Below are 25,531 nucleotides of genomic sequence, written 5' to 3' on the forward strand. Positions count from 1 at the left end.
TCAGTGGGAAATTATTTTGGAGTTGGAAAATCCACCGTGGGAGCAGCTGTCATGCAAGTATGCATGGCCATTAATAGTCTCCTGCTATGCAGGACTGGACTCTTGGTAATGTGCAAGACATAGTGGATGCATTTGCATCAGTGTGGTTCCCGAACTGTTGTGGGGTGATAGATGGCACGTATATCCCTATTTTGGCATCAGCCCATCTTTCCACAGACTACATCAGCGAAAAGGCTTTTCTATTGTAATACAAGCATTGGGGGCTCACCGGAGACACTTCCCCAATAACAGTACTGGATGGTCAGGGAAGATGCACGATGGTTACATCTTTAAGAACAAAGGACTGTTCAGAAAGCTGCAACCAAGGACATTCTTTCCTGACCAGCAGATTATCACTGCCAACACTGAAAAGTGATCCCGGGGGACCCAGCCTACCACTTGCTTATGAAGCCGGCCATCTCAACAGCACCAAGGAAAGGTTCAACTAACAGCTCAGCAGGTGCAGAATGACAGTTGAATGTGCTTATGTTAGCTTGAGGAGAATCTGGTCGCGTTTACTGTCATGACTGGATCTCAGCAAGAAAAACACTGCAAATGGTTGTAGCTGCCAGTCATATCCTGCATAATATCTGTGCAGCAAAGGGGAAAAGTTGCCACAAAGGTGGAGGTGGAGTGGCTGTCTGCTGAATTTGAACAGCCAGACACAAGAGCTATTAGAAGAGCTCAACATGGAGCTAGGCAGCTGAAGGAGGCCCTGAAAGAGCCCTTTAACAGTTAGCCACAGTACTGTAATGTGGTGTCATGGACTGTGCTCTCTACCTGGTCCTGAAGTTTTGGGGGCTGCAGGGTACTGTGCAGTGGTTGATGTGCATTTACGAATGTAACACTGTCTGTTAATGCACCTTTTAATATGCAGTGTTAGTTGTAACTTTATAATTATTACACTGTTTGTCACTGATCCTATGAGTTCTGTCGTCCTGTACAATAAAAAGTAGTGGGTGCTTTCAGTAGTTCTAGACATTCTGTAGCATATGTTGTGAAGTAATAAAGATGCCAAAAAATAGAATTGTATTGCATCCCAAAACTAGTACAAAAAACCTATGTGCAATTAAAAAACAAATACAATAAAAAATTCTGAAATAAATTAACAGAACTTAAAAGGGGAAAATGTTCCTGTCCATTTTAGTCCATTTTGCCTATATAAACAGCAACCAGGGCTCTCTCAGTTCAGTTTATGTTAAGCTGTTCTTGCTGTTTTCTAGCATGGATTGGGAGCCATAGAGACACGGCCCCTGATGCCACATGGAAAGGTGCTAACATGGAGTTCTCCACTGACTGCAAAGGGAGGTGAGCCCATGCTTGTTGAACCTGTAGGTCAAGAGGCTTCAGCGTCTTGTGTTTTCTGCTGGAAAAGCCCCATTATGTCCTGGTGCAGCTCCCTCCTTCTCCTTTTCCTGCTGGGACTCCTGGGCCTTTCTCCACGCTGTCAGCAATATTCACCCACCAGCCCCTCTGCTCACAGTCTGAAACGGCACTGTCTTGCAGGATCTCAGAGATCATATCCTCCTGAGTCGTCTTTTTTTTCCTCCTTATCCAGGTCAGGCTTTCAACAGGTGTGGAGGGGGACCCCTCCAGGCCACAACCGCAGAAGACACAGAAAAAATACACAGTGCTCCCTTCCCTTGCTCTCCTAAAGTTTTAAATAAGACATGCTTATTGACACTTCAGCTCCAGAGTGCCTGTGCACAGCACTGCTCTCCAGTTTCAGCCACAGTGAGTATGGCCCAGCAGGGACACGGGGGAAGTGAGGAGGGAATTGTTCTGTAGGATGGAACAATAAAATGTTGGTCCTCATCTCCATGGGTACGAATGTAGGGCAATGGTACTGAGTACTGGCACTATTTTCCACAGGCAGTGATGACTGTAGCTGGTCTCTTGCTTCTGAGGCCTGGTCTACACTATGCGTTTATACCAAATTTAGCAGCATTAAACCAATTTAACCCTGCACCTGTCCACACAACGAAGCCCTTTATATCGATATAAAGGGCTCTTTAAACCGATTACTGTACTCCTCCCCGACGAGGGGAGTAGTGCTGAAATCGGTATTGCCACGTCGGATTAGGGTAAATGTGCAATTCGACGGTATTGGCCTCCAGGCGGTATCCCACAGTGCACCATTGTGACCACTCTGGAAAGCAATCTGAACTCGAATGCACTGGCCAGATAAACAGGAAAAGCCCCGCGAACTTTTGAATTTCATTTCCTGCTTGCCTAGCGTGGAGCGCTGATCAGCACGGGTGGCCATGCAGTCCCAAATCCAAAAAGAGCTCCAGCATGGACCGTATGGGAGATACTGGATCTGATCGCTGTATGGGGAGACAAATCTGTTCTATCAGAGCTCTGTTCCAGAAGACGAAATGACAAAGCATTTGAAAAAATCTCCAGGCTATGACAGACAGAGGCCACAGCAGGGACTCAACACAGTGCTGTGTGACAACTGTAATGGAAAGCCAAAGAATCAAATGGACGCTCATGGAGGGAGGGAGGGGGACTGAGGACTCGAGCTATCCCACAGTTCCTGCAGTCTCTGAAAAGTATTTGCATTCTTGGCTGAGCTCCCAATGCCTGAAGGGTCAAAAACATTTTCGCCAGTGGTTCATGGAAATATGTCGTCAATGTACGCCCCCCCATCAAAGAAATGAGAAAAAAAATCGTTTCTCGCCTCTTTTCAATGTCACCGTATGTCTACTGGATTCTGCTGGTAGACGAGGTGCTGCAGCGCTAAACAGCAGCATCCTCTCCCCTCCCATCCCCGGTGGCAGACAGTACAGTACAAAATGACTGATAGCCATCCTCATCATCATCCTGTGAGTGCTCCTGGCTGGCCTCGGTGAGGTCGGCCGGGGGTGCTTGGGCAAAAATGGGAATGACTCCTGGTGATTCCCTTCTTTAAGCTTTGTGTCCTGGAGATTCAGTCCTGGCAGATGGTGCAATAGGGCTGGTAACCATCCTCATCATAGCAGCTGGAGGCTGAGCTCCTCTCCTCACCCCCCCTTCATGTCTAATGGAGATTCTGGACTATCATAGCAGTAGGAGCTTGAGCTCCCCTCCTCTCCCCCCCCCCCGCTTTAATAAGTAATGGATATGTCCTGCCTGGAATATCATAGCAGCTGGAGGCTTCCTCCCCCTCATTTTATCTCACTAAAAAGTCAGTGTTTCTTATTCCTGCATTCTTTATTACTTCATCACACAAATGGAGGGATGCTGCCACGGTAGCCCAGGAGGGTTGGGGGAGGAGGGAAGCAACGGGTGGGGCTGTTGCAGGGGCACCCTCTAGAATGGCATGCAGCTCATCATTTCTGCGGGATCTCTGGGGCTCTGACCCGGAGCGGCTGTACTCTCTGGTTCTCTAGTAGACTTGCCCCATATTCTAGGCAGGACTGACTCTATTTTTAGACAAAATATAAAGAAGGGAATGACCCAGGGAGTCATTCCCATTTTTGTCCATGTGCCCTCGGCCGACCTCAGCGAGGCCAGCCAGGAACACCCATGACAGCAGCAGACGGTACAATATGACTGGTAACTGTCTCTGCTACCTTGCAAAGGCAAGTGAATGCAGTACCGTGTCTGTCAGCAGCATCCAGTACACATATGGTGACAGTGAAAAAAGGCTAAACGGGCTCCATGGTTACCATGCTATGGCATCTGCCAGGGCAATCCAGAGAAAAAAAGCGCGAAATGATTGTCTGCTGTTGCTTTCACGGAGGCAGGATTGAGTGACGACATTTACCCAGAATCATCCGCGACACTGTTTTTGCTCCATCATGCATTGTGATCTCAACCCAGAATTCCAATGGGCAGGGGAGACTACAGGAACTATGGGATAGGTATGGGATAGCTACCCACAATGCAACACTCTGGAAATCGATGCTAGCCTCGGTACATGGATGCACACCATCGAATTAATGTGCTTAGTGTGGCCGCGTGCACTCGACTTTATACAATCTGTTTTAAAATAACGGTTTATATAAAATCGGAATAATCCCGTAGTGTAGACATACCCTTAGAGTAACAATGGCACAGAGAGCATAGCTGCTGCTGACATCCCAAAGCCACTTGGGCCCATATGCTGCTAGCCTATTTACCGCTATGGTGCCTGATGAAGTCATTGTGGTCGGGCATGGGAAGAAATAAGACTGCCATCCCTAGAAAGCTTTGGGAGAAGATTGCAGAGTATAAAAGTTTCATCAAGATCTCTCTGGAGGATTCAAGGGAAATCCCTGTAAGATTCAAGGGACATCCCTGTGTACATAAACAAACTGCTCTGCATGGCCTCCCTTGCCTGACTCTACAAGGAAATGAAAACCAGATAACTCTACCTCTGTTTGATGTACCGCTATCTCTTCTATGAGTAAATTAATGAAAAGTCAATACCTGCTTCCTGCTGCATTGGGTCAGGCATCATTTGTACATTTAATCACTGTAATGGGAACTGCATTCACACATTTACCCAAGGTTCCTTTCCCTACTCATCCGAGCTCTGCTGCTGGGACTGACTAGATGGTGGTGGAGCCTCAAACAGGTCCTGGCTCGCAGCATAGTTGGACACCCCTGATCGCATGCCCCCCATCCTCCTCCTCACTGTTCACAGCAGGGATCTGTCTCTCAGGCTCCTAGGCAAGTATGGCATGAAGCTCATTGTAACAGCAGCAGGTCTGCAGCTCAGCACTAGATCAACTGTTGGGCCCCTTGGCCTTCTGGTATGCCTCTTGCAGTTCCTTAGCTTTCCCACATCATCCCTGATTCCTGTCATACCCCTTCACCTGCATCCCCCATGTCATCTGTCACATTTTTATGGCTGTTCCATGCCTGCACAGTCTCTTTTCCCCACAGGCCAAGGAGATTTGATACCTCTTGTCTATTCCATGCAGGAGTGTGTCTGGAGCATGTAGCCGGCATGGTCGGTTTGGCAGTTGCACACAGCAATGTGCATGGTGTATCCACAAGCTGGGCAATCAGGAAAAGGCATTTCAAAAACGTGGGGTTTTTAGTGAGGGTGGGTGGGTAGCTTCAGATCTCTGTGACCCATGGGCAGCAGAGTTCACACTACTGACCAAAGCAGTGAGTTTCAGTGCTTGTCTACACCATCACCACAGTACATTCACCATGGCTCAATGCCATTTGGGGAGGTGGTGTTACTGCATCGCTTTATCAGCAGGAGACATATTTGAATGCAGACTCATGCAAAACTAGGTTGATGCAAGGAGACTTACATCAACCTAACTTTGTAGTATAGACCAGGCCTAAGAGGCAGATACTCAGAGAGTGAAATCAAAGTTCCTCAAAATGATTCCCCCCTACCTGTAGTGAGCTTGAGATGTGAACTTTTAAAATAACTCAATTAAAAGTAACTACAACTCTTTTGACAAATAAACAACAGAGCAATTCTGCCCCTGTGGGCTGAGGTTTAACAGTCAGCAGTTCTGATAGCAAGATTGATTCCATTTCCAAACTTGAGGGGAAAAACAAAAAAATACTACCTTGGTAGAAAGACTCTAGACTTCGCACTTTTAATCAATATTCAAAATCAGACAAATGATAGAGTAATACAGATGAAAGACAAAACAACCACTTAAGCATCCCTCATCCAGTTTAGGGTTATTTTTTGTCCTTTCATATGTACATATGTATTGATACACTTCCCTAGCACTCCACACAGGTCCTTGTCTTCACTGGGGGAAAAAAAGATGTGTTCCTACCTCGAAGTAAAACCCTACTGAAGACAAGGCAATTTGGACTTTTTACATAAATTAACAGTTTGGCCTGTTAAAGGCTATGTGTCAGACATTGGAGACAAGGCCCTAACTCACACAGGGGCTGATGCAGACAAGCCCACAGAATCAGGAACCACTCCTCTGCTCTACTGCACTGAACAAATCTTGGATGCTTGAGAGAATCTTCCCATAATGTTTACTATAGGATTGTACATATAGGGTATCTCTACACTGCAGCTGGGAGCTACCCTCCCAGCCCAGGTAGACAAACTCATGCTAGTTGGCCTTGAACTAGCACAGGGGTAGGAAACCTATGGCACCAGGGCCGGCTTTAGGAAGTGCGGGGCCCAATTCAAACAGTTTCGACGGAGCCCTGGCAGGGATGACTTAAAAAAAAAACACATGTAAAAAAAAACACATGGGGCTTGTATTCACCTGGCGGTGCTCTGAGTCTTTGGCGGCACTTTGGCGGTGGGTCCTTCACTTGCTCCAGTTCTTCAGTGGCACTGAAGGACCCGCTGCTGAAGTGTCGCCGAAGACCCAGAGTAAGCGAAGGACCCGCTGCTGAAGTACCATTGAAGACCCGGAGAGAGTGAAGGACCTGCTGCTGAAATGCCGCTGAAGACCCGAAGCACCACCAGGTGAGTAAAAGTTAAAAAGGCGCCTCTAGCCAGGGAAGGGATTCTCACTGGGTGCGGGGCCCTCTTAGGCGCGGGGCCCGATTCGGGGGAATTCGTGGAATAGGTCTAAAGCCGGCCCTGTATGGCACATATGCCAAAGGTGGCACACAAGATGGTTTTCAGTGGCACTCACACTGCCCAGGTCTTGGCCACCGGTCAGGGGGCTCTGCATTTTAATTTAATTTTAAATGAAGCTTCTTAAACATTTTAAAAACCTTATTTACTTTACATACAACAATAGTTTAGTTATATATTACAGACTTAGAGAAAGAGACCTGCTAAAAACATTAAAATGTATTACTGGCACGTGAAACCTTAAATCAGAGGGAATAAATGAAGACTCGGCACACCACTTCTGAAAGGTTGCCAACCCCTGAACTAGTATGTAAAAATAGCAGCGTGGATGGCCCTGGTGGAGATGCAGGCTAGCCACCCTAGCTCAGATCCAGGGGGTCGGTAGCCCAAGTCACAAGTTCCACACTGATATTTTTAGTGGGATAGCTCAAGCCTGACTAGCACAAGTCCGTCTGCCTGCTCCCAGCTGCCATGTAGACATACCCCCATGGCAAAATAACAAGCCCAAGTCTGTGAGTACTGAATTTTTCACTAAGCAAAACCAAGAGAAAGATTTCACTGTTGCAACATACTTTATCATCTTTAATCTACTTTTAAATTAGAAGTATATTCTCAAAGACCTGTACCTTACATTGATATTTCCTTAAATAATAAATAAAGAGTGTCAATATGCAGCAGTGGAGAATTTCAACACAAATTAAATATTAACATGGTATAACTTGTCTAGCAATAAAGTTACCTTCAGAGGTTTGAGCTGTCATTTCAATGTAATCAGTGAAAGCACCTAGAGAATCCGATATCACACCACCGGGGGTAATAGCCTAATATTTAAAAAAAAATGGAAAAAAATCCCCTTTTACAAACACACATACAGACACACACACCCGTTTAAAGGCTTTCCCCTTATTTCTGTTGGGCAAACAAGCGACTCCTACTAGGCAATTACAAGTGGATATTTCACACATTAACTATATTCCTCACAAGTTTGAGTTTCAAGGAAGCTTTTTTAAAATCAGGCGCAGCAAAGCACGCCTCAGCGGTTAGGGGCCCGATCCAGCCGTGCCTGCCTCGCGTTCACGGCGGATGGAGGCACCCCCACCCCGTTACACCCTGTATGTAAGTAAGGGCTGCTGGCAGAATGGGCCCTGAGTTCAGTTCCTGTGGGTCCCTCCAAGCCTTGCCCCACATGGCCGGTCTCTCCCCCAGCACGGAATGGGGGTGAGGGGGCGGCAGATCTGATCACGCCCAGAGACGCCGTGAACACCCCCGCCCCCCCTTGCTTGGGCACCCTACACGCCGGGGTCTCCCACAAGGCGCGGCGGCGTGAGCCCCCGCCCCTGCGGCGCACCGCGCCCCCTGCCCCGCTCCAGGCTGGGGACGGGTCTCCATGGCTCTGACTGCCTGGGGCTCCCCGCGGCTGGGGGTCAGAGTCCGGGGGCCCAGGCGGCAGCCCCCGTCCCCGCGGCGGCTACCTGCGGCCGTGCCCAGGGGGGTTCGCGAGCGCTGCCCCGGCGGCGAGCTCAGGTCCCCGGCCGCGGTTGCCATGGAGACACCGACCGCACGCTTTTCCCGCGGCGCCCGTCCCGCCGGAGGGTTCTCCAGTGCGCCTGCGTTCCCTCATCCCCCTCAGCGAGCGCCCCGGGTAAGGGACCACCCTCGCCCCTCAGCGGGCACTGCTAGGGAAGGAGCTGAGCGAGAGTCACCCTCCCCAACGCCAGGGTGACTCCAACCCCCCCGCGTAGCCCTCCTTATGCCAGCAAAGCCCCTCGCTTGCGAGACATGACATGCATTGGCTTGGGGTGTCTATGAAGCTGGGGGCCCCTCCCAGTGAATGCATTGAACAGGGGTGCTCTGCAACAGGGTGAAAACGGGGCTCCCTCCCAGTGAATGCATTGAACAGGAGTGCTCTGTAACAGGGGGAAACCAGGGGTCCCTCCCAGTGAATGCATTGAACAGGGGTGCTCTGCAACAGGGGGAAACGGGGGGGTGCCTCCCAGTGAATGCATTGAACAGGAGTGCTCTGCAACGGGGTGAAACCGGGGGTCCTGCCCAGTGAATGCATTGAACAGGAGTGCTCTGCAACGGGGTGAAATCGGGGGTCCTGCCCAGTGAATGCATTGAACAGGAGTGCTCTGCAATGGGGTGAAACCGGGGGTCCCTCCAGTGAATGCATTGAACAGGAGTGGCTCTACAACGGGGTACGTGGCAATCGGGGGTCCCGTCCCAGTGAATGCGTTTGGTTGTTGGGGATGTGCTTGGTCTGCAAACGGGGTTAAAACCGGGGTCCCCCTCCCTGTGAATGCATTGAACAGGAGTGCTCTGCAATGGGGTAAAACCGGGGGTCCCTCCCAGTGAATGCATTGAACAGGAGTGCTCTGCAACGGAGTGAAACCGGGGGTCCTGCCCAGTGAATGCACTGAACAGGAGTGCTCTGCAACGGGGTGAAACCGGGGGTCCCTCCCAGTGAATGCATTGAACAGGAGTGCTCTGCAACGGGGTGAAACCGGGGGTCCCTCCCAGTGAATGCATTGAACAGGAGTGCTCTGCAACGGAGTGAAACCGGGGGTCCTGCCCAGTGAATGCATTGAACAGGAGTGCTCTGCAACGGGGTGAAACCGGGGGTTCCTCCCAGTGAATGCATTGAAACAGGAGTGCTCTGCCACGGGAGTGAAACCGGGGTCCTGCCCAGTGAATGCATTGAACAGGAGTGCTCTGCAACGGGGTGAAACCGGGGGTCCCTCCCAGTGAATGCATTGAACAGGAGTGCTCTGCAACGGGGTGAAACCAGGGGTCCCTCCCAGTGAATGCATTGAACTGGGGTGCTCTGCAATGCTGTGAGCTGGGGATCCCTCCCCATGAAGAGCATATGGGAGCAGGGTCCCGCGACACAGCTATGAAAATACCTCTCCCTACAGAGGAGTTCTATTCTGAAAAGCCATACACTTGGGGTTCCCTCCACAGGAGAATGTTTGATTGGGGTCTTCCCTGTAAAGCCATGAACTGTCCACGTCCCTCTCTCCCTCATTTGTACAAGCCTTGAAATTGGTTGTCTCTCATCCTATGATGGCATCAATTTGTCAGAACTATGAAATTGGAGGGTTGATGGGCTGCCCCTTACAGACTTCACTAGAAGAACTCTTTTTTTCTGGTGCTCTGACCTGCTTTGTGTGTCCCTTTAATGGATGCCTTACATGTTACTTAATGGAGGAATTGTTAGGAGACAGTGTTCCCTCCTCCCCCGCCCCCACGCCTTGGCTGCAATAGCATCCTGCATAATTTCACTTTATTACTAGGCACTCTCTTTTGTTGTGCCCAGGTTTGCTGGATCAGTAACCTACCACCCGGGCCTCTCCCCCTCAAGGGAAATTCTCCAACACGGTGGAGCTGAACTCTTCTGAAACCCTACATCTAGGGCTAGCTAGGATTCTGACCCTTTGAGAGCTTCCCCCAACATCCCATTTTTGCTCTCCCCCATGGGATACTCCCACTCTGCTCAGGTCTCTCCCTGGATGATGGCCAAAACCACTTTACCCAACGTTGCGCTCCCACAGGCAGGATCTACAAGAATGGGTCTAGAACCACCAGTCAATAATTGTCTCTTCAGAATTAGTCTCTGAGCACAACCAACAGGTTGCAAGGTCCTGTAACCACTGCACCATCTTCTGCACCCAACTTCACCAACCTGTGTTCTCCACCACATGTAGGCCACTAGTCTGTCTCCCCCACCTAGGAGGGACTAATACCCAACACTCTCCAGGCCTCCAGCTGAGCTTTCTCATCCCTTTATAGGGAGCTCCTACCCCTCCAGCACTGTGTCTGATAATTGAACAGGGCAGGTTGGTCCCTGGCTTCCGCACAGCCTTAAAGGGGCAGACTACCCTGTTACACATAGGTGTCTGTATCTGTCCCTCTCATTTAGTACATTTTTCTACTGTTTGTCACTATCTTAATATTACTCTTGTATACAGGACATGTGCTGCTGCCTCTCACAGGGCAGAAGCAGGGTGTATGACGGCACAAACTTTGTTTCTACATCAAAAATAGAAAACTGAGGTGTCATAAACAGATAGCTAAGGGTTAATGTCTCTTTCACCTGAAGCACCTGACCAGAGGACCAATCAGGAAACTGGATTTTTTCAACTTTGGGTGGAGGGAAGTTTGTGTCTAAGTCTTTTGTCTGTCTGCCTGCTTTCTCTGAGCTTTGGAGAAGTAGTTCTACTTTCTAGTCTTCTGTTTCTAAGTGTAAGGACAAAGAGATCAGATAGTAAGTTATATGGTTTCTTTTCTTTGGTATTTGCATGAATATAAGTGCTGAAGTGCTTTAATTTGTATTCTTTTTAAATAAGGCTGTTTATTCAATATTCTTTTAAGCAATTGACCCTGTATTGTATCATCTTAATACAGAGAGACCATTGGTATGTATTTTTCTTTCTTTTTATATAAAGCTTTCTTTTAAGACCTGTTGGAGTTTTTCTTTACTTCAGGGAAATTGAGTCTGTACTCACCAGGGAATTGGTGGGAGGAAGAAATCGGGGAAATCTGTGTGTTGGATTTGCTAGCCTGATTTTGCATTCCCTCTGGGGGAATAGGAAAGTACTTTTTGTTCCAGGACTGGAAACAGAGAGGGGGAGTCACTCTGTGTAGTTTCACAGAGCTTGTGTCTGTGTATCTCTTCAGGAGCACCTGGAGGGGGGAAGGGAAAAAGGATTATTTCCCTTTGTTGTGAGACTCAAGGGATTTGGTCTTGGGGTCCTCAGGGAAGGTTTTTCAGGGGGACCAGAGTGCCCCAAAACACTCTAATTTTTTGGGTGGTGGCAGCAAGTACCAGGTCCAAGCTGGTAACTAAGCTTGGAGGTTTTCATGCTAACCCCCATATTTTGGACGCTAAGGTCCAAATCTGGGACTAAGGTTATGATATGAGGACTCCCACTTTGTATTAGAAATTGGTAATCCCAACGTGGATGGTTATGATGGCTACTGCTTTGTTTCCAAATCTGAGCTTCTTTTCCTTGCTCCCCATCTCTTTTTCCATTCATAGGAACACAAGAATCACCATACTGCATCAGATATGTGGTCCATCTAGTCCAATATCCTGCTGAGACAGTGGCCAGCACTTGATGCTTCAGAAGAAGGTGCAAGAAACCCTGCAGTAGGCAGATGAGGGATAATTTGCTCTCTAACAATTCTCCTCTTAGCCCCTAATAGTCAGAGATTGGTTTAAATCCCGAAGCATGAGATTTTATATGCCTTCCAAAACTTTTTTTTTATCATTTACTATTATAACTCTGGATATTCTTGTTATAAGTGTCCAATCTCTTTTTGAATCATGCTAATTTCTTGGTTTCAAGGGCATCCTGTGACAATAGTTCTGCAGTCTAATTTATGGCTTATGTGAAAAAGTATTTCCTTTTATCAGCTTTGAATTTGCTGCCTTTCAATTTCATTGGTTGGTCTCTTGTTCTTATTTTATGAGATGGGGCAACAGACATTCCGACTCCAGTTTCTCTATACCACTTGTTATTTTGTATATTTTTCATTCCTCTCCCTTTCTGATGGTGCTTGCAAACTGCTCATCATTGAGATTATGACATCCCATCTGAGATTATGATGTAGAAGTAAATGAGTCAGCCACCAGCCTCTTAGTTTTTCCTCCCATTGCTTTCTCTGCTGCTGCTCTTTGAACATTGACTTGTGGGACTGTAACATCTACCACAGTAGGTTTGTGACATCAGATGCAAGTGAGCTAATCATCTCCTCTTCCTATTATTCTCCATTTTCCTTTATTCAGTAACATTCTGCAATCCTAGGATTTTAAATGCATATGTACATATGATTCAAATGACACTTAGTCTGTCCATATTGGTCAGAAACTATAGAAGTAATATGTGTCATGTGAAATAGTGATATCATTTGTAAAACTCTGCTATTATTGAATTATTATGTAATACAATAGTGGTCAGAGGCCTTAGCTGAGATCTGGGGGCCATTGTGCTAGGGGAAGTATAATCATAAAACTATATCCAATATGATGCCTGTTACAGAAAACCCATAGAACAACTCTATGGTCCTGATTCAGCAAAGCATTTAAACACATCCTTAGCCTTATATGTGAATAATCCTGTTCCTATTTGGCAAAGCACATAGGCACATGCTTTAAGTTAAGTGTTTTGCTGCCTTTGAGCCTATAAAGGCATGATGCTACTTGGGTTCATCAACTCCCACTGAAATCAAGGTCATGCCCCAGTTGAGCAAAAATTCCAAAGCAATAGTAGAATATGAAAATTGGGACACTTTAATGATAGAAAAGATCTAATTTCCAGGAGGAATCACTGGCGCACCAGTAAACTGGAAAATTTGAAAAAACACTGAATTTTGGGAAGAGAAATCCAAATTGTTCTGTACTGAAAACATTTTAAGAATATAAGCACATCTCCTCTGCTGGTGTAAATTTTTATCGCTCAATGGAGCTATGCTGATTTATACCAAATGAGGATGTGGCCCATAAAACTTAAATTCAAGACCTCTTTCGAAGTATTTCAAAACACACTATGTAAGGACTGTTTATTCAATTTAAAATCACTTGACAATATAAGGCCAAATTCTGCTCTTGGTTACACTTGTATAAATTGCAGTAACTGCTTTAGCTTCAGTGGCATTACTCCAAATTTACACTGGTATATCCAAGAACAAAATTTGGTCAATATAATTTTGTACCTAGGACTTTCTGGCTCATTGGGCTAAACTCAGTCATGATGTAAGCAGATGCATCTCTCTTGACTTCAGTAGCATTTCATCCACTGAATTTGGCCCTTTGTGCCTTTACCAATAGACTAAGGGCCAAAAAATGCCTTTATTTACATTCTTTCAAGCTTTGGATGTCAGTGGGTAACATCAGTTTCAGTGGTATGGGTGCATCTGAAGTCAGAATCTGTCCCTAAATATTGAACTATTTCATCCTTTTATTGTTATTTAAGTGGGTTAAAGTTGGACTACTGCTGATTCCTTATTTTTTTCTCTTTAGAGTTAAAAATAAGTAGCACAGATGGTTGATTTTCAGCAGAGCCCTGATGCCAACGCAGTGAATGTTCATTTCTCAAGAGCAGATACCACAATTCCTGAAAAGGACAGTTTGCAGATTTCACAGGAAACACAAGTGACGAAAGAACTAGAGAAGGACACTCTACCTGTACACGTCACAGATCGGATATTTTTTATTGATTTAGCCAATAAGCAACAGACAACTATCCCTTTACAAATCTTTGAACTGGAAGATCTGGAAGAATTGCACTTGGAAAAAAACTTAATTGAAAGTATCCCAGGAGACATCCATCATCTTAAGAAGGTGAAAGTTCTCTATCTGAATGAGAACTACATACAAGACATATGTGAAGAACTTGGGGAGCTGAAATATCTTCAGAGCTTAGATTTAAGTAGCAATCCACTCTCTTACAGTTCGCTGCATATCATCAGCAAACTGCAGGCGCTCCGTCAGCTCAGGCTCTATGATGCAAACTTGGATGAGTTCCCAGTGGAGATCTGTAAATGCCTCCATCATGTTGAGCTGCTTGGACTATCTGGCAATAATCTGAAGTATATGCCTAAAGAAGTAGTGAATCTGAGAAAACTTAAAGAGATCTACCTGCAAAAAAACAGATTTGAAAGCTTTCCCCTGGAGCTTTGTCATCTTCATAATCTGGAAATAATAGATCTGGAACAAAATCTAGTGAGTTTTGTCCCTGAAGAGATTGTCTCTTTGACAAACTTAGTGAAACTATTTTTAGCTTTCAATAACCTGTTATCAGTCCCTGATACATTGCATCGCTGCCGGAGACTGACTGTGCTTGATTTGTCTAATAACCTCCTGCGCAGGCTCCCTCCTAACTTCAAACAGCTCACAGAAATGAACGAGCTTGGTCTGTCTGGTAACAACTTGGAAAAGTTTCCAGGTCAGATTTGCCATTGGAAGTCCCTTTGCCTCATTTATTTGAAAAACACTGGCTTGCAAGTGCTACCTTCTTCTTTTACCAGATTAACCTGTATCAAGATATTAGATCTTAGTGAAAATTTCTTTTATGAATTCCCTAAGGAGATCTGTGCTATGGAAAATCTGGAAATATTGTCACTGGATGACAATCAAATATGTGAGGTACTGATTTCTTTCTTTTTGGTGTGGGATTCTCTATACACTTCAAATTCACTAGGCTAATATGCATCTCAAATGTAACAGTATGAGCCACTTAACTCTACAACATAGGGAGATAATAATATGTATGGTCTTTTGGGGCAGGATACATCTTTTTGTTCTGTGTTTGTACAGCACTTGGAACAATGGGGTCTTGGCCCGTCACGGTTGTTCCTAGATGCTAAAATAATAAATAGTATTAATAATAATACAAGCCTGAATCCAATGATGTGAGACTCAAGAATATTTAACCCTCTAAAGCATGCAAACCCCAGCAATGCTTATGCCAGGCAGCACAGCCACATAAAGATGCCACTAGTTGGGGCAGCAGGAGACAAAGGATTCTGTTCCTGGCTCTGCCATTGTCCAGCTGTGCGGTCCTGGGCAGGTCACCTCACCTCTCTTTGCCTCAGTCTCTCATTTCTAAAACAGAGCTGGTGATACTTACTGTCCTTTGCAAAGCGCTTTGAGATCTTTGGCTGGAAAGCACCACTGTAACTGTTGAATATTATTTTACAGGGAAGAGATCTACCCAATGCAGAAGCCAAAATGTTTTCAACCACCCATGCAGTGAGACTTTCTATTGTCATTTCTCTTCTCTTTTCCCAACTTAGGAACATGCCTTTTGCTGGGGTGGTCTCATCCACAGTAGTCACTGGATGGGGACAACTGTAGAAGCAATATAACTTACCTTCCCTCTCTCATTTCTCCGTCATTACAATTCAGCGCTGGTTTACCATGACACAGTCTACCCTGCACTAGGCAATGGAGTTAGGTATTGGTAACCTGCCAGTTCCTATGTCCCTGCTAGCCCCATTCAATGAGTGTCAATACCAAACTGTTCTGCAACTTAATTTTTAATCTATTCAGATATCTACAGCTCTCTCTTCTTTACCATGTTTACAGGATGGCATTGAGCTCTTTAACACCTTCTAAGAGATAGCTTGGTGGTTTGAGCATTGCCTTCCTAAACTCAGGGTTGTGAGTTCAATCCTTGTGGGGGCCATTTAGGGACCTGGAATAAAAATCTGCCTGGGAATTAAACTAGATGACCTCTTGAGGTCCCTTCTAACCCTGATATTCATTGTTTTTCTTTAACATTACTGAGAGTCTTGAAACTATATCCCAAGGCATCAAAAATCCTTTCACCTCTAAGTACTCGATGACCCCAATTCAGTAAAAAGATTCTTGCAGGTACTGGGGTGCAAAGCATGAACTTCACTAAGGGTGGGAGCCTAGATTTCCCAAGAATTATATGATATGGAAGAATTGTACTTCAGTGCTTTACTTGGAGGATATTTTCTTTGATGCTTGTGCAGTGTTCATTATAAGGCAGGGGTGGCCAAACTTACTGACCCTCCAAGCTGCAGACAATAATCTTCAGAATTTTGAGAACCAGGACCATCCCTAGCTATTCTGGGGCCCTACACAGCCCCCTCCCCCTGTGGGAGGTGGAGCCCCAGCCCTCAGGGGAGGGATGATTAGCTCCAGGCCTCCATGGGGCGGGGGGGAAGACTGGCTTGGGGGGAACCACTCCCAGCACTCACTGGTGGCATGTCTGGGGCCAGGTTGCTGCACTTCCTACCACCGCTGAGTGCAGGCCCAGTCCCGCTGCAGTCCTCAGGGGAGTAGGGGTGGGGCTAGGGCAGGGTGGATGCCCGAAATTTCCTGGTGCCCTATGCAGCTGCATACTTTGCACATGGGTAGGGACAGCCCTGTTGAGAACCCAGTGAGCCTGCCAGGGATTGAGGCTTCTAGCGGCAGGATGGTGGGGTCTCAGGGCTTCTGCCCTGCAGGAGATGCCTGTCAAGGCTTGGGGGTTCTGCCCCGGGAGGTGCCTACCAAGGCTCACGGCTTCTGCCCTGCTCCTGTTGAAGCCTTGGCAGGTGCCTCCCACAGGGCTAAAGCCCCAAGACCTCTCCCTGCTGGGTAGAAGCCCCTAAACCCAGACATGGGCAAACAATGGCCAGCAGGCCACATCCAGCCCACGGGACCGTCCTACTCGGCCCCTGAGCTCCCAGCCAGGAAGCACAGCTTGCTCTGGCTGGGTGTCATGGCTGTGAGCTCCTGCTGCTGGTAAGGGGGCCAGGGAGTAGGGGGGTTGGGGCAGGGAGTGGGAGGTACTGGGGATAGTCAGGGAGGATGGGGCGGTTGGATGGGGCGGAGGTTCTGGGGGAAGTGGTTGGGATGGGTAACAGGGAGTGGGAGTCCCGGGGGGCTGTCAGGGGGTGGGGGTGTGGATAGGGGTTGGGGCAGACAGGGGACAGGGAGCAGGGGGGTTGGATAGGACGAAGGGTTCCTGGGAGGGGGTGGTCAGGGGACAAGGAGCAGGGGGGTTGGATGGCTTGGGGGTTTTGAGGGGAGCAGTCAGGGGGCAGGAAGTGGGAGGAGGCAGGGGCCAGGCTGTTTGGGGAAGCACAGCCTTCCCTACCTGGCCCTCCATACAATTGCACAACCCTGATGTGGCCCTCGAGCCAAAAAGTTTGCCCACCTCTGCCCTAACCCCACCACCACACGGTGGGGCTGAAACCCTGAGCTCCCCCCATCCAGTGGAAAGTGTGGGGGATGACATGGTGGGCTCTGCAAGCTGCACTTTAACCATAAAAGAACCACATATGGCTCGCAAGCCCCAGTTTGGCCACCCGTTATAAGGCATTAGTACAAGCTGTTTGTGATGTGAGACACTGTTATACGCTACCCAAAGGTGGCAAGGTGCTAGAACAACACATTCTTAAAGCCATTGGAGTGGATGAGTGACGGTAGCTTAATTAAAGTTGCAGTTAATAAAACTGATAGTTATTATGTTTACAATGCTTGTTTCCTAATGCTGATGTGAATCACAGCGTCACTACCCCACGTAACCAATTGCCACTGACAGGCAGATATTCAGCCAGGAAAAAAGGAACCAAAACCAAACCACTAAAAAGTGAAAAGCTAGACATGGTAACCTGCTTTGAATAGTAGAGATTAGATGCTAAAAGGGCCTGGTTCTATTTATTCCTATCTTTTTCTGAAGTAATGGTCTGATAATTGCATTTGCCTAGGATCAATAAATGTGACATACTATTTGAAACAGAGCAGGAGGCAAGTTTACAATGGATGCACAAGTGCTTAATGCTTTTAGATCCATTATCTTATGCTAGCCTAGGGGACAATTATACAGCTGAAACCCGTCAATATATGAACAATAATGAGTATCTTCCTCTTAGGGCATCAAATACATTTAACTTTTGTGATATAATGCATCTTCTGCCAGGAGATCTTGATTTGTTTTATTTTTTTTCCCTTGAAGGCTATATTTGTGGAAGTGGTAATATATGCAAATGACCCAATTTGACATTTTATTTTATGTAAATTAATTTATAACACATAGATACTATCAGAGGGATCGGGAAGCACAGGAGCACTGTTACATTTCATTCTGCAGTAAGCCACTTCTGGAAGGAACATATATGCTAAGAATTAGCCTAATTCAGATAAAGTTTACACAGAGATGCCTTTCAGTAAGGGAATATAGCAGGGAAATGTTGCAAAAATTTCAATCATAATGTGGCAATATCATAGAATGTGGCCAGCATGATATTCTTCGTTGATCCATAGTAACGTGACAGATTATTTCCCAGAACAGCAAACAACAATTAACAAAACATAGCTATTTAACGGATATAAATGTATTTTTTTTAATGTATGTTTTGGAACATGCCTAGATACCTCCAGAAGTGATGGGACTCTCTAACTTAAAATGCCTTGGTCTGACTGGAAACAGATTCAGTGTCTTTCCAGAGGAAGTCTTTCTCCTTCAGTCATTAGAGAAATTATATCTGGGACAAGATAAAGGGATCAAATTCATGACTCTTCCAAGGAACATCAGCAAACTGCAGGTAGGAAAAAGAGCAAAGAGAGGAGCTCAGTAATAATTCTGCATGGTACCACAAAGAAGCACACAAGAATTAAGCTGTTTGAAGAGAATAAATCCCAGTCCTGCAGGCTTTCCACAAATGCACCTTCCATGGACAATGGGTTTTGGTGCACAGGGGCTGTCAACAGCAGATGCTGAGCACACTAAAGTCCCATTTAATTTGATGGGACACAACACCTTGCAGAATTGGACCCACTGAGGTCTGGCAGGATTGGGTACAGGGCCAGCTCCAGGGTTTTTGCCGCCCCAAGCAGCAATAAATAAATAAATAAAGAGCCATGATCACGATCTGCAGCTCTACCGCCATCACTTCAGTCTTTGGCAGCAATTCGGCAGCAGGTTCTTCGCTCTGAGAGGGAGTGAGGGACCCACTGCCGAATTGCCACCAAAGACCCGGACTTGCCACCCTTCACCATTGGCCGCCCCAAGCAGCTGCTTGCTGGGCTGGTGCCTGGAGCTGACCCGGATTGGGTAAAACATTTGTAACGAACATGTCTTGTTAAAGTTGATGGACCCAAAACTTAGATATCTCTATATTATTTGTAAGCTATTTCACATAGATTCTCTCTATTATTTCCATCTCCCTATGTGGAATAGGTTATGTATGTATATCTTTCTGATCCCATAAAATATGTTGAGCCTCTACACCAGGGCTGTAGCATTGTTAAATCCATGTTTTATTGGGTGATCAATCACCACCAAGCCCCAGGCAATAAGCCACTTTACAGTTGCTGATGGAATTCATGTTTTCCATTCTCTCTGCTTGCCTACAGAGCAGCCACTATACCTTTCAAGAGGTTGCTATCACGCAGGAGTGACAGAAGGACCACATAGCGCATGTGCATGACTATGAACCAAGGCAAAGGAAGTAAATCCTCAAGCCTTGATAGGTCATGCTGCACTTTAAGGGGATGCTCAAACACTGCTGGATAAATTTATCCAGTTATATCACACTCATTACCATAGTATCTGAGCACCTAACAATGCTATCACCCCAGTCGTATGTTTTGCATTTGCCAGTGTTCAGTTGTGCATTGTTCAATGATCTCCTTAAGGATACAGATCCCTTTTTAAAATAGAAAATCATGCACATTTTTTTCCAGAATCTGAGAGAGCTGTACCTAGAGAACAATTGTCTGGAGTACCTGCCACCTTCCATAGGCTTGCTGAGCAACCTAGAAATAGTTGACTGTCACAACAACCTCCTTAAAGAACTCCCAGACTCCATATGTCAAGTACAAGGTGAAAAAAACATCCTATGCATTTGTGTCTGTAAGGGCACAGCTTTAAGCAGGGATTTCAGAGTTCAAAAATATTCCTCTTCTCACCCAGACATCTTTCCTGGTCCAAATGAGAGACTAGATTGAGTAATCTGTATTATTAAAAATTCTTATTGTCTGATGATCTGTTGAAGACTTTCCCTACTGAATATATTCAGATGCAATATACACCATGGGAAAGTTAATGATCTGCAGATATAGCTGGCATTGTTTTTTCAAATTGGTCAATTTGTGACAAAGTAGAACAATTAACAATTCTTGCGGCTTTCTTACCAAGAAAGCATTTTGCTGCTTCACAAAACTCCCCTGAGTCCGAGGCACAGATGCAGTGTGTAGGTGGTGTTTATGTAACCCACACCCACTCAATGTGGCCTTCTCTCCTCCCCTGGTGGTGGTTGGGCCACAAATAGAGGTTAATAAGCCTAATTCAGCCTTTGCTAACAGACTGGTGTCTTTTAAGCTTAGAGGATCATACTTTAAGATCCCCAGCTCCCAAGTCTATTTCTCATTGCCAGCGACCCACCTCAGGGTGTGGCATATCAGTTAGGAAATGAAGCTATCTGTTGAGTGCTTCACTCTAGTTCCTATTTTTGAGGAAAAACAATTTTGTATTCTTGCAGTTACCTTGAGCCTAAGCCTAAAAACTCATAAGTCAGGGCTGTGGAAGTAGAAAGGCACAACAGCAGTAACACCCTTGTTGATATTTTTGTGGGGGCGAGGGGGGGGAAACGTTGACCATACCATTAAAACAAACATACTGGTGTTATTGAAATCCTGTGAAAAATCTCTCTTTATACTATAGAATGAAACAACCTGTTGATGTGCTGGGAAATATTTATATACACAGTAAATATTTCACACCCTAGCAATACATTGTTTAATTGTAAGCACACCCAGGGGAACACTCCAGATTATTATTAGTTTGTGCATTGCAGTTTTGTGATTTTATTTGTTCAGGTTTGCAAAGATTGCTTGTTCAGAACAATCAGTTGTTCCAACTCCCAGAAAACTTGGACAATCTTCAGAAGCTGCAGCTTGTCTTGTTGGATGGGAACCCTATGACAGACCCTCCAATTGAGGTGTGCAGCCAGGGGAGCTTGGCTATCAGGGAGTATTTACAGGAAAAGAGGCATCAAAAGGCCAAGGCTACAAAGGTACAAGGCATAAGAGATCAAATACTGGATTATTAATGCAATTTGTGCAGTGTGTTTTACACAACATTTTACAGGGCATGCATGCAAGGTCCTGACGTATCTTAAAAATTCTGTCAGCTATGATGGGGCAGTAAAGCAGCAGATTTCTCCTTGGAGTCTCTATCTCATTGCCAAATGGGGAATGTGGGCTTGGCAGGGGAATGGCCACTGGGTCCATGCACAATGCAGAGCCATTAAGCCAAATCCTTGCTTGAGGAAGAAGCCATAAACTGCATCCTTTAGTCCTAAGACTGTAGAACCTGGGGGCACAAAGGTTCAGCCTGGAATGGCCCTAGATCAGTGATACTCAGACTGAGGCTCAGGAGCCGCAAGTGGCTCTTTAATGTGTCTCCTGGAGCTCTTTGTAGCACATATTAAAACACTGATAATTAACAACCAATCAGGATGCTTGTACTATGTTATTAACCAATTGTAGAATACTTAGTTGTTTTGCTGTGAGATTCTAATTACACAATATAAAAGAGAAAGTGAAACAATGAATTACTGTGGCTCTTTTGGGTAATAGTGATTGCTAATTTGGCTCCTGAACCACTGAGGTTTGAGTATCACTGCCCTAGATGGTTATTAGAAGCTCAGTCTACAGCACAGTAGGCAATAGAGTCATTTTGCTCAAAAGATGGGGATAAGGAACAAGGGGCAGGTCCCTAGTCCCTGATTCTTCTGTACTTCAAATTCTTCCCTTCCCCCAGTTATTGTCTCTTATTTTTAAACACACTGCTACCCAACATCAGAAAGGAAACAACTTCCCTTTCATTGGACCCAATGTAAGAGCATTAGCTAGGTCCAAATTGGCTGTGGATACATGGGCTAACATAACAGCCAAACAGTGACGTTTAGAGTTGGGACGATGACTTCTCTTCACTTGAAACCCTTGCCTTGACCAAAGAGTTGAGAGAACAACGAGAGTGTTCCCTCCCTTAGAGAAATTTTATTTTAGTTTAATTTTAAACTAGCACATGGAAATAATCTGAAAAATATAATTTAGTTGGTTGGCAGATCCTCTTACTTTAAATTAATTTAGTCTAATCATGAATTTAACCCCAGTTTACTCCAGCAGACCCCAGTGCATTCAGCTTTTTGCATCAATACTAGCCGACAGTGCTCAAGTCAATTGTTTGAAGTCACCCTCTTCTTCTCTGGGTACCAATATTGTTCCATCCTCTTTCAGATCCAGGCTTGGTGGCGTGGGCAGATGGTGCGGAAGGGGCTTGGAATTTTTGCTGAGCTTCAAAAACTGTTAAAGAAAGGAAAGAAAGATAAGAAAGGAAAAGAAAAGGGGAAAGAAAAGCCTGGCAAAGGTGCAAAAGGCAAAAAGTAGTAATTCCGTATATGATTTGTACATCAAACTGTTTAGAACTCCTGTACATTGGGAAGACAGATACTTTCTTGCTTCTCCCTGTAAGGGATAATCAATACTAAAGTTTCCAGAACACTGAAGATTAAAAAATATCTTAGGTGTTTTATGGCCAGTTTTGTGCATGTGTCAAAATTTCTCCAGTTAAATGAGGTTAGATGGTAAAATGTATATGATTGCAAAGCACAAGGGCAATTGATTAACTGGAAGTGAACTGTATCTGTGGAGCTCTGTGCTGACTACATTCTTTAAAATTTATGTCTTCTGTAATGAGAATGGTCTTACAGTGGTTTAGTGTTTTCATAACATCCCCACTGGGTCAGGCCAGTGGTCCATCTAGCCCTGTATCCTGTCTTCTGACAGTGGCCAATGTCAGGTTCTTCAGAGGGAATGAGCAGAACAGGCAATCACAGTCTACTCCCAGCTTCTGACAAACAGAGGCTAGGGAAACCCAGAGCATGGGGTTGCATTCCTGCCCATCCTGGCTAATAGCTATTGATGGACCTATCCTCCAGGAAGAGCTAACATAACAGCCAAATAGTGACATTTATCTAGTTGCTTTTTTTTTTTTTTAACCCTACTATAGTTTTGGCCTTCACAGCATCCCCTGGCAAAGAGTTCCACTGGTTGACTATGCATTGTGTGAAGTAGGACTTCCTTTTGTTTTAAACCTGCTATTAATTGTATTGGGTGACCCCTCATCCAGCTGCATTACTATAGAGTTTTAAATGTATGTATACCATTAGACAGCACTTTGCCTACCACTGAGGTGCAGCCACCTCTGGGAAAAACAACAACCGTAGCACCAAACAGAGCAATACTACACAAGAGTTCAATGAGAAGTGATGACTGCCTCACTCAGCAATACAAGAGGAATGTTAGGTGAAATATCATTATTCCCACCAGGACTTATAAAAAAGTCCAAAATTTGTAAATATTTGCAAAAATGTCTCTTTTTAATGGAAAATTTTGAGTAGGTCTAGTCACAGCATTTAATAACAGCAAATTGTCAGGCCCTCAGATTTATGTCTAGTCCCAAAAACAATTCATGCAGTTGCAAAATGTCTTAATGTAAAAGGCATATTTGCAACATAGTGAATTTGCAAATTACAAAATAGTACTGTGATTTCTGGGTTTCACATATTAATGTGCCCCTGCTCATATAGAGCAATTTATGAATGTTTCTCATGTGTTAGTATAACCCATGTACACAGCACTGCACATTTACACAACAGCACTCCACAAACAGAAGGCCATACTCTGAATCACTGCCTAGTGTTGACTTAGTACTGCTCAGGCAATGCTTTCTTCCCTTGACTTCGCCGAGAGATTTACCTGGGTAAGGCCTGAATCCAAATTAAGAGGCAGGCTGTGACTAGTCCATATGCTGCTTCGCAGAGCATGAGTGGGTGGTCTGTGTGAGGAGGAGGCAAAAATTGCAGTCCCGCTCCCTCCCAGCATGTACTAGAGGTGGGGAGAAGGTAGGGCGCTGGCCCTTCCCCATTGGCTCACACATCAGAGGGGTATGATAGAGTCACTATATTTCAGGTTCCCAAAAATAGAACACTGCTATGGGGGGAGTTGGAGGCGTGTGTGTACTGGGGGTGCTGGACAAGGTACCTGGAGCTTCATTCTCAAGGTGAGGGGCAGTGTCACTCCCTGTCACGGTGACAGAGCAGCCGGCACAGGCCCAGGAGGCAGTACCTCCCTGTGGACCTCTCCCCTGAGCCAGAGCTGGAAGCCAGGGCTTGGGCAGGTAGGATCCAGCAGCTGTGGCTGCAAGGAAGGGACCAATTGGTGCACAGAGACAGTGCTTTCTGAGTTGTAACAGCTGCACCGCAAAAATCCTGGACATTGCCTCTTATTTGAAAAATCTGCCCAGGCTGAGGATCAAAAAAAAAAAAAAAAAAGAGCCCTGTCTGGGAAAACTCTAGATATGCAATACTCCCTGAGTCCAAAGGCGAGATCAGAATCATGCAGCTATATATACACAAGACACAAACACAATTTATACATAAGCAAATAGGGACTTTTCACAGGCTGTGTCTGCCTCTTGGCCAGGGGCAAGGGACTTCCCACAGGCGGTGTTCGCCCTTTGGCTAAGGGCCATGCAAACTGGTCCTAACCAGTTAAGAGCAGGTTATAACTGGCGTGCCGTGTCCTACAGTGACCGACTGCCGAGAAAGTGGAAATACCCTAGCTAGGCCGTAACACAGTCTTCTGCGGTTCCCTACAGTTCCACAACTAAGGATTTGGTCAATAGATTGTTGACCTTCAAGACTCCCTGCAAAAGCCATCTATTTAATAGGTCTTCTGATGAAAGCAGGGGCACTTTAGGTGGAGTGGGATGGAGTTTTGCTGCTGTTTGAGTTGGCATGCAAATACTTCCATTGTATTGCATCACTAGATGATATTTTAATGGATTGGGAGACATAACTGCTGTTAAGGCCCCTAGAGCTTATACAAAGGGGTTTAGGGGTAAGATTTTTTTTTTAAACCAGAAGAACAAATAAATAAGGCATGTTTCTTACCCTTGAAAACCTTGCAGACTAAATAAAACAAAACATGACAAGACAATAATTCAAGTTAGGGAGGGTACAGGACTGATTGAAGAGGGTGTTGCTGGAAGAGGGAGGGATTTGAAGGAAATCTAGGACATTTGGCAGATGTGAATAGAGACAGAAGGTTACTGTAATCAAGGGAAGAGACAACCTGCATATTGGCAAGTGTTTCCACATTGAGGACAATCTTAAGAAATTGGGAGTTTGGAGATACCAGAAAAAGATATTCATCAGGTCTTGACTACTTGCTATGGGGTGTAGCAAAGGAGGGAGGTGTTTTGGTAGATCATTGTAATGTTATCTCAGTTTGGATGTCACATAAAGTGTGTGTTAAAACTAATGTTAAAATGTTTTCAGTGCCTCCATATTAGATGTAAGATTCTCCTGGCATAATATTTATTGCTAGAAATGGACACTTTGACAGCACAGGCTTCAAGTAGTAAGCGTTAGTCCTGAGTAGAATGAAACTGATGCTCTTTGCTTCTTTTTATT

General features: G+C 45.5%; 2 protein-coding genes across 6 annotated transcripts in view; one reads left to right on the forward strand and one right to left on the reverse strand.

Annotated features, from left to right (window-relative positions):
* LRRC34 (leucine rich repeat containing 34) overlaps nucleotides 1-8,067 on the reverse strand; it is a 47,605-nt gene extending 39,538 nt beyond the window's left edge. For all 5 annotated transcript variants that reach the window (XR_007776032.1, XR_007776031.1, XM_050966043.1 and 2 more), the window contains exons 1-2: nucleotides 8,002-8,067; nucleotides 7,269-7,350 (exon numbers count right to left, since the gene is read on the reverse strand). Coding sequence is in view for 3 of the 5 variants with exons in the window: in XM_050966043.1 (XP_050822000.1) it covers nucleotides 7,269-7,290 (22 nt within the window). In the remaining 2 variants the exon portion in view is untranslated. The remainder of the gene's footprint in view (nucleotides 1-7,268; nucleotides 7,351-8,001) is intronic.
* Nucleotides 8,068-8,122: 55 nt separating this feature from the next.
* On the forward strand, nucleotides 8,123-22,442 carry LRRIQ4 (leucine rich repeats and IQ motif containing 4). Its single transcript, XM_050965952.1, has 6 exons — nucleotides 8,123-8,171; nucleotides 13,551-14,675; nucleotides 18,419-18,592; nucleotides 19,734-19,872; nucleotides 20,868-21,064; nucleotides 22,293-22,442. Exons 2-6 carry the CDS (start codon nucleotides 13,572-13,574, stop codon nucleotides 22,440-22,442), a joined length of 1,764 nt encoding a protein of 587 aa, XP_050821909.1. The 5' UTR covers nucleotides 8,123-8,171; nucleotides 13,551-13,571.
* The last annotated feature ends 3,089 nt before the right edge of the window (nucleotides 22,443-25,531 follow it).

This window comes from Gopherus flavomarginatus, chromosome 8 (genome assembly GCF_025201925.1).
Source record: "Gopherus flavomarginatus isolate rGopFla2 chromosome 8, rGopFla2.mat.asm, whole genome shotgun sequence".
Classification (NCBI taxonomy): Eukaryota; Metazoa; Chordata; order Testudines; family Testudinidae; genus Gopherus; species Gopherus flavomarginatus.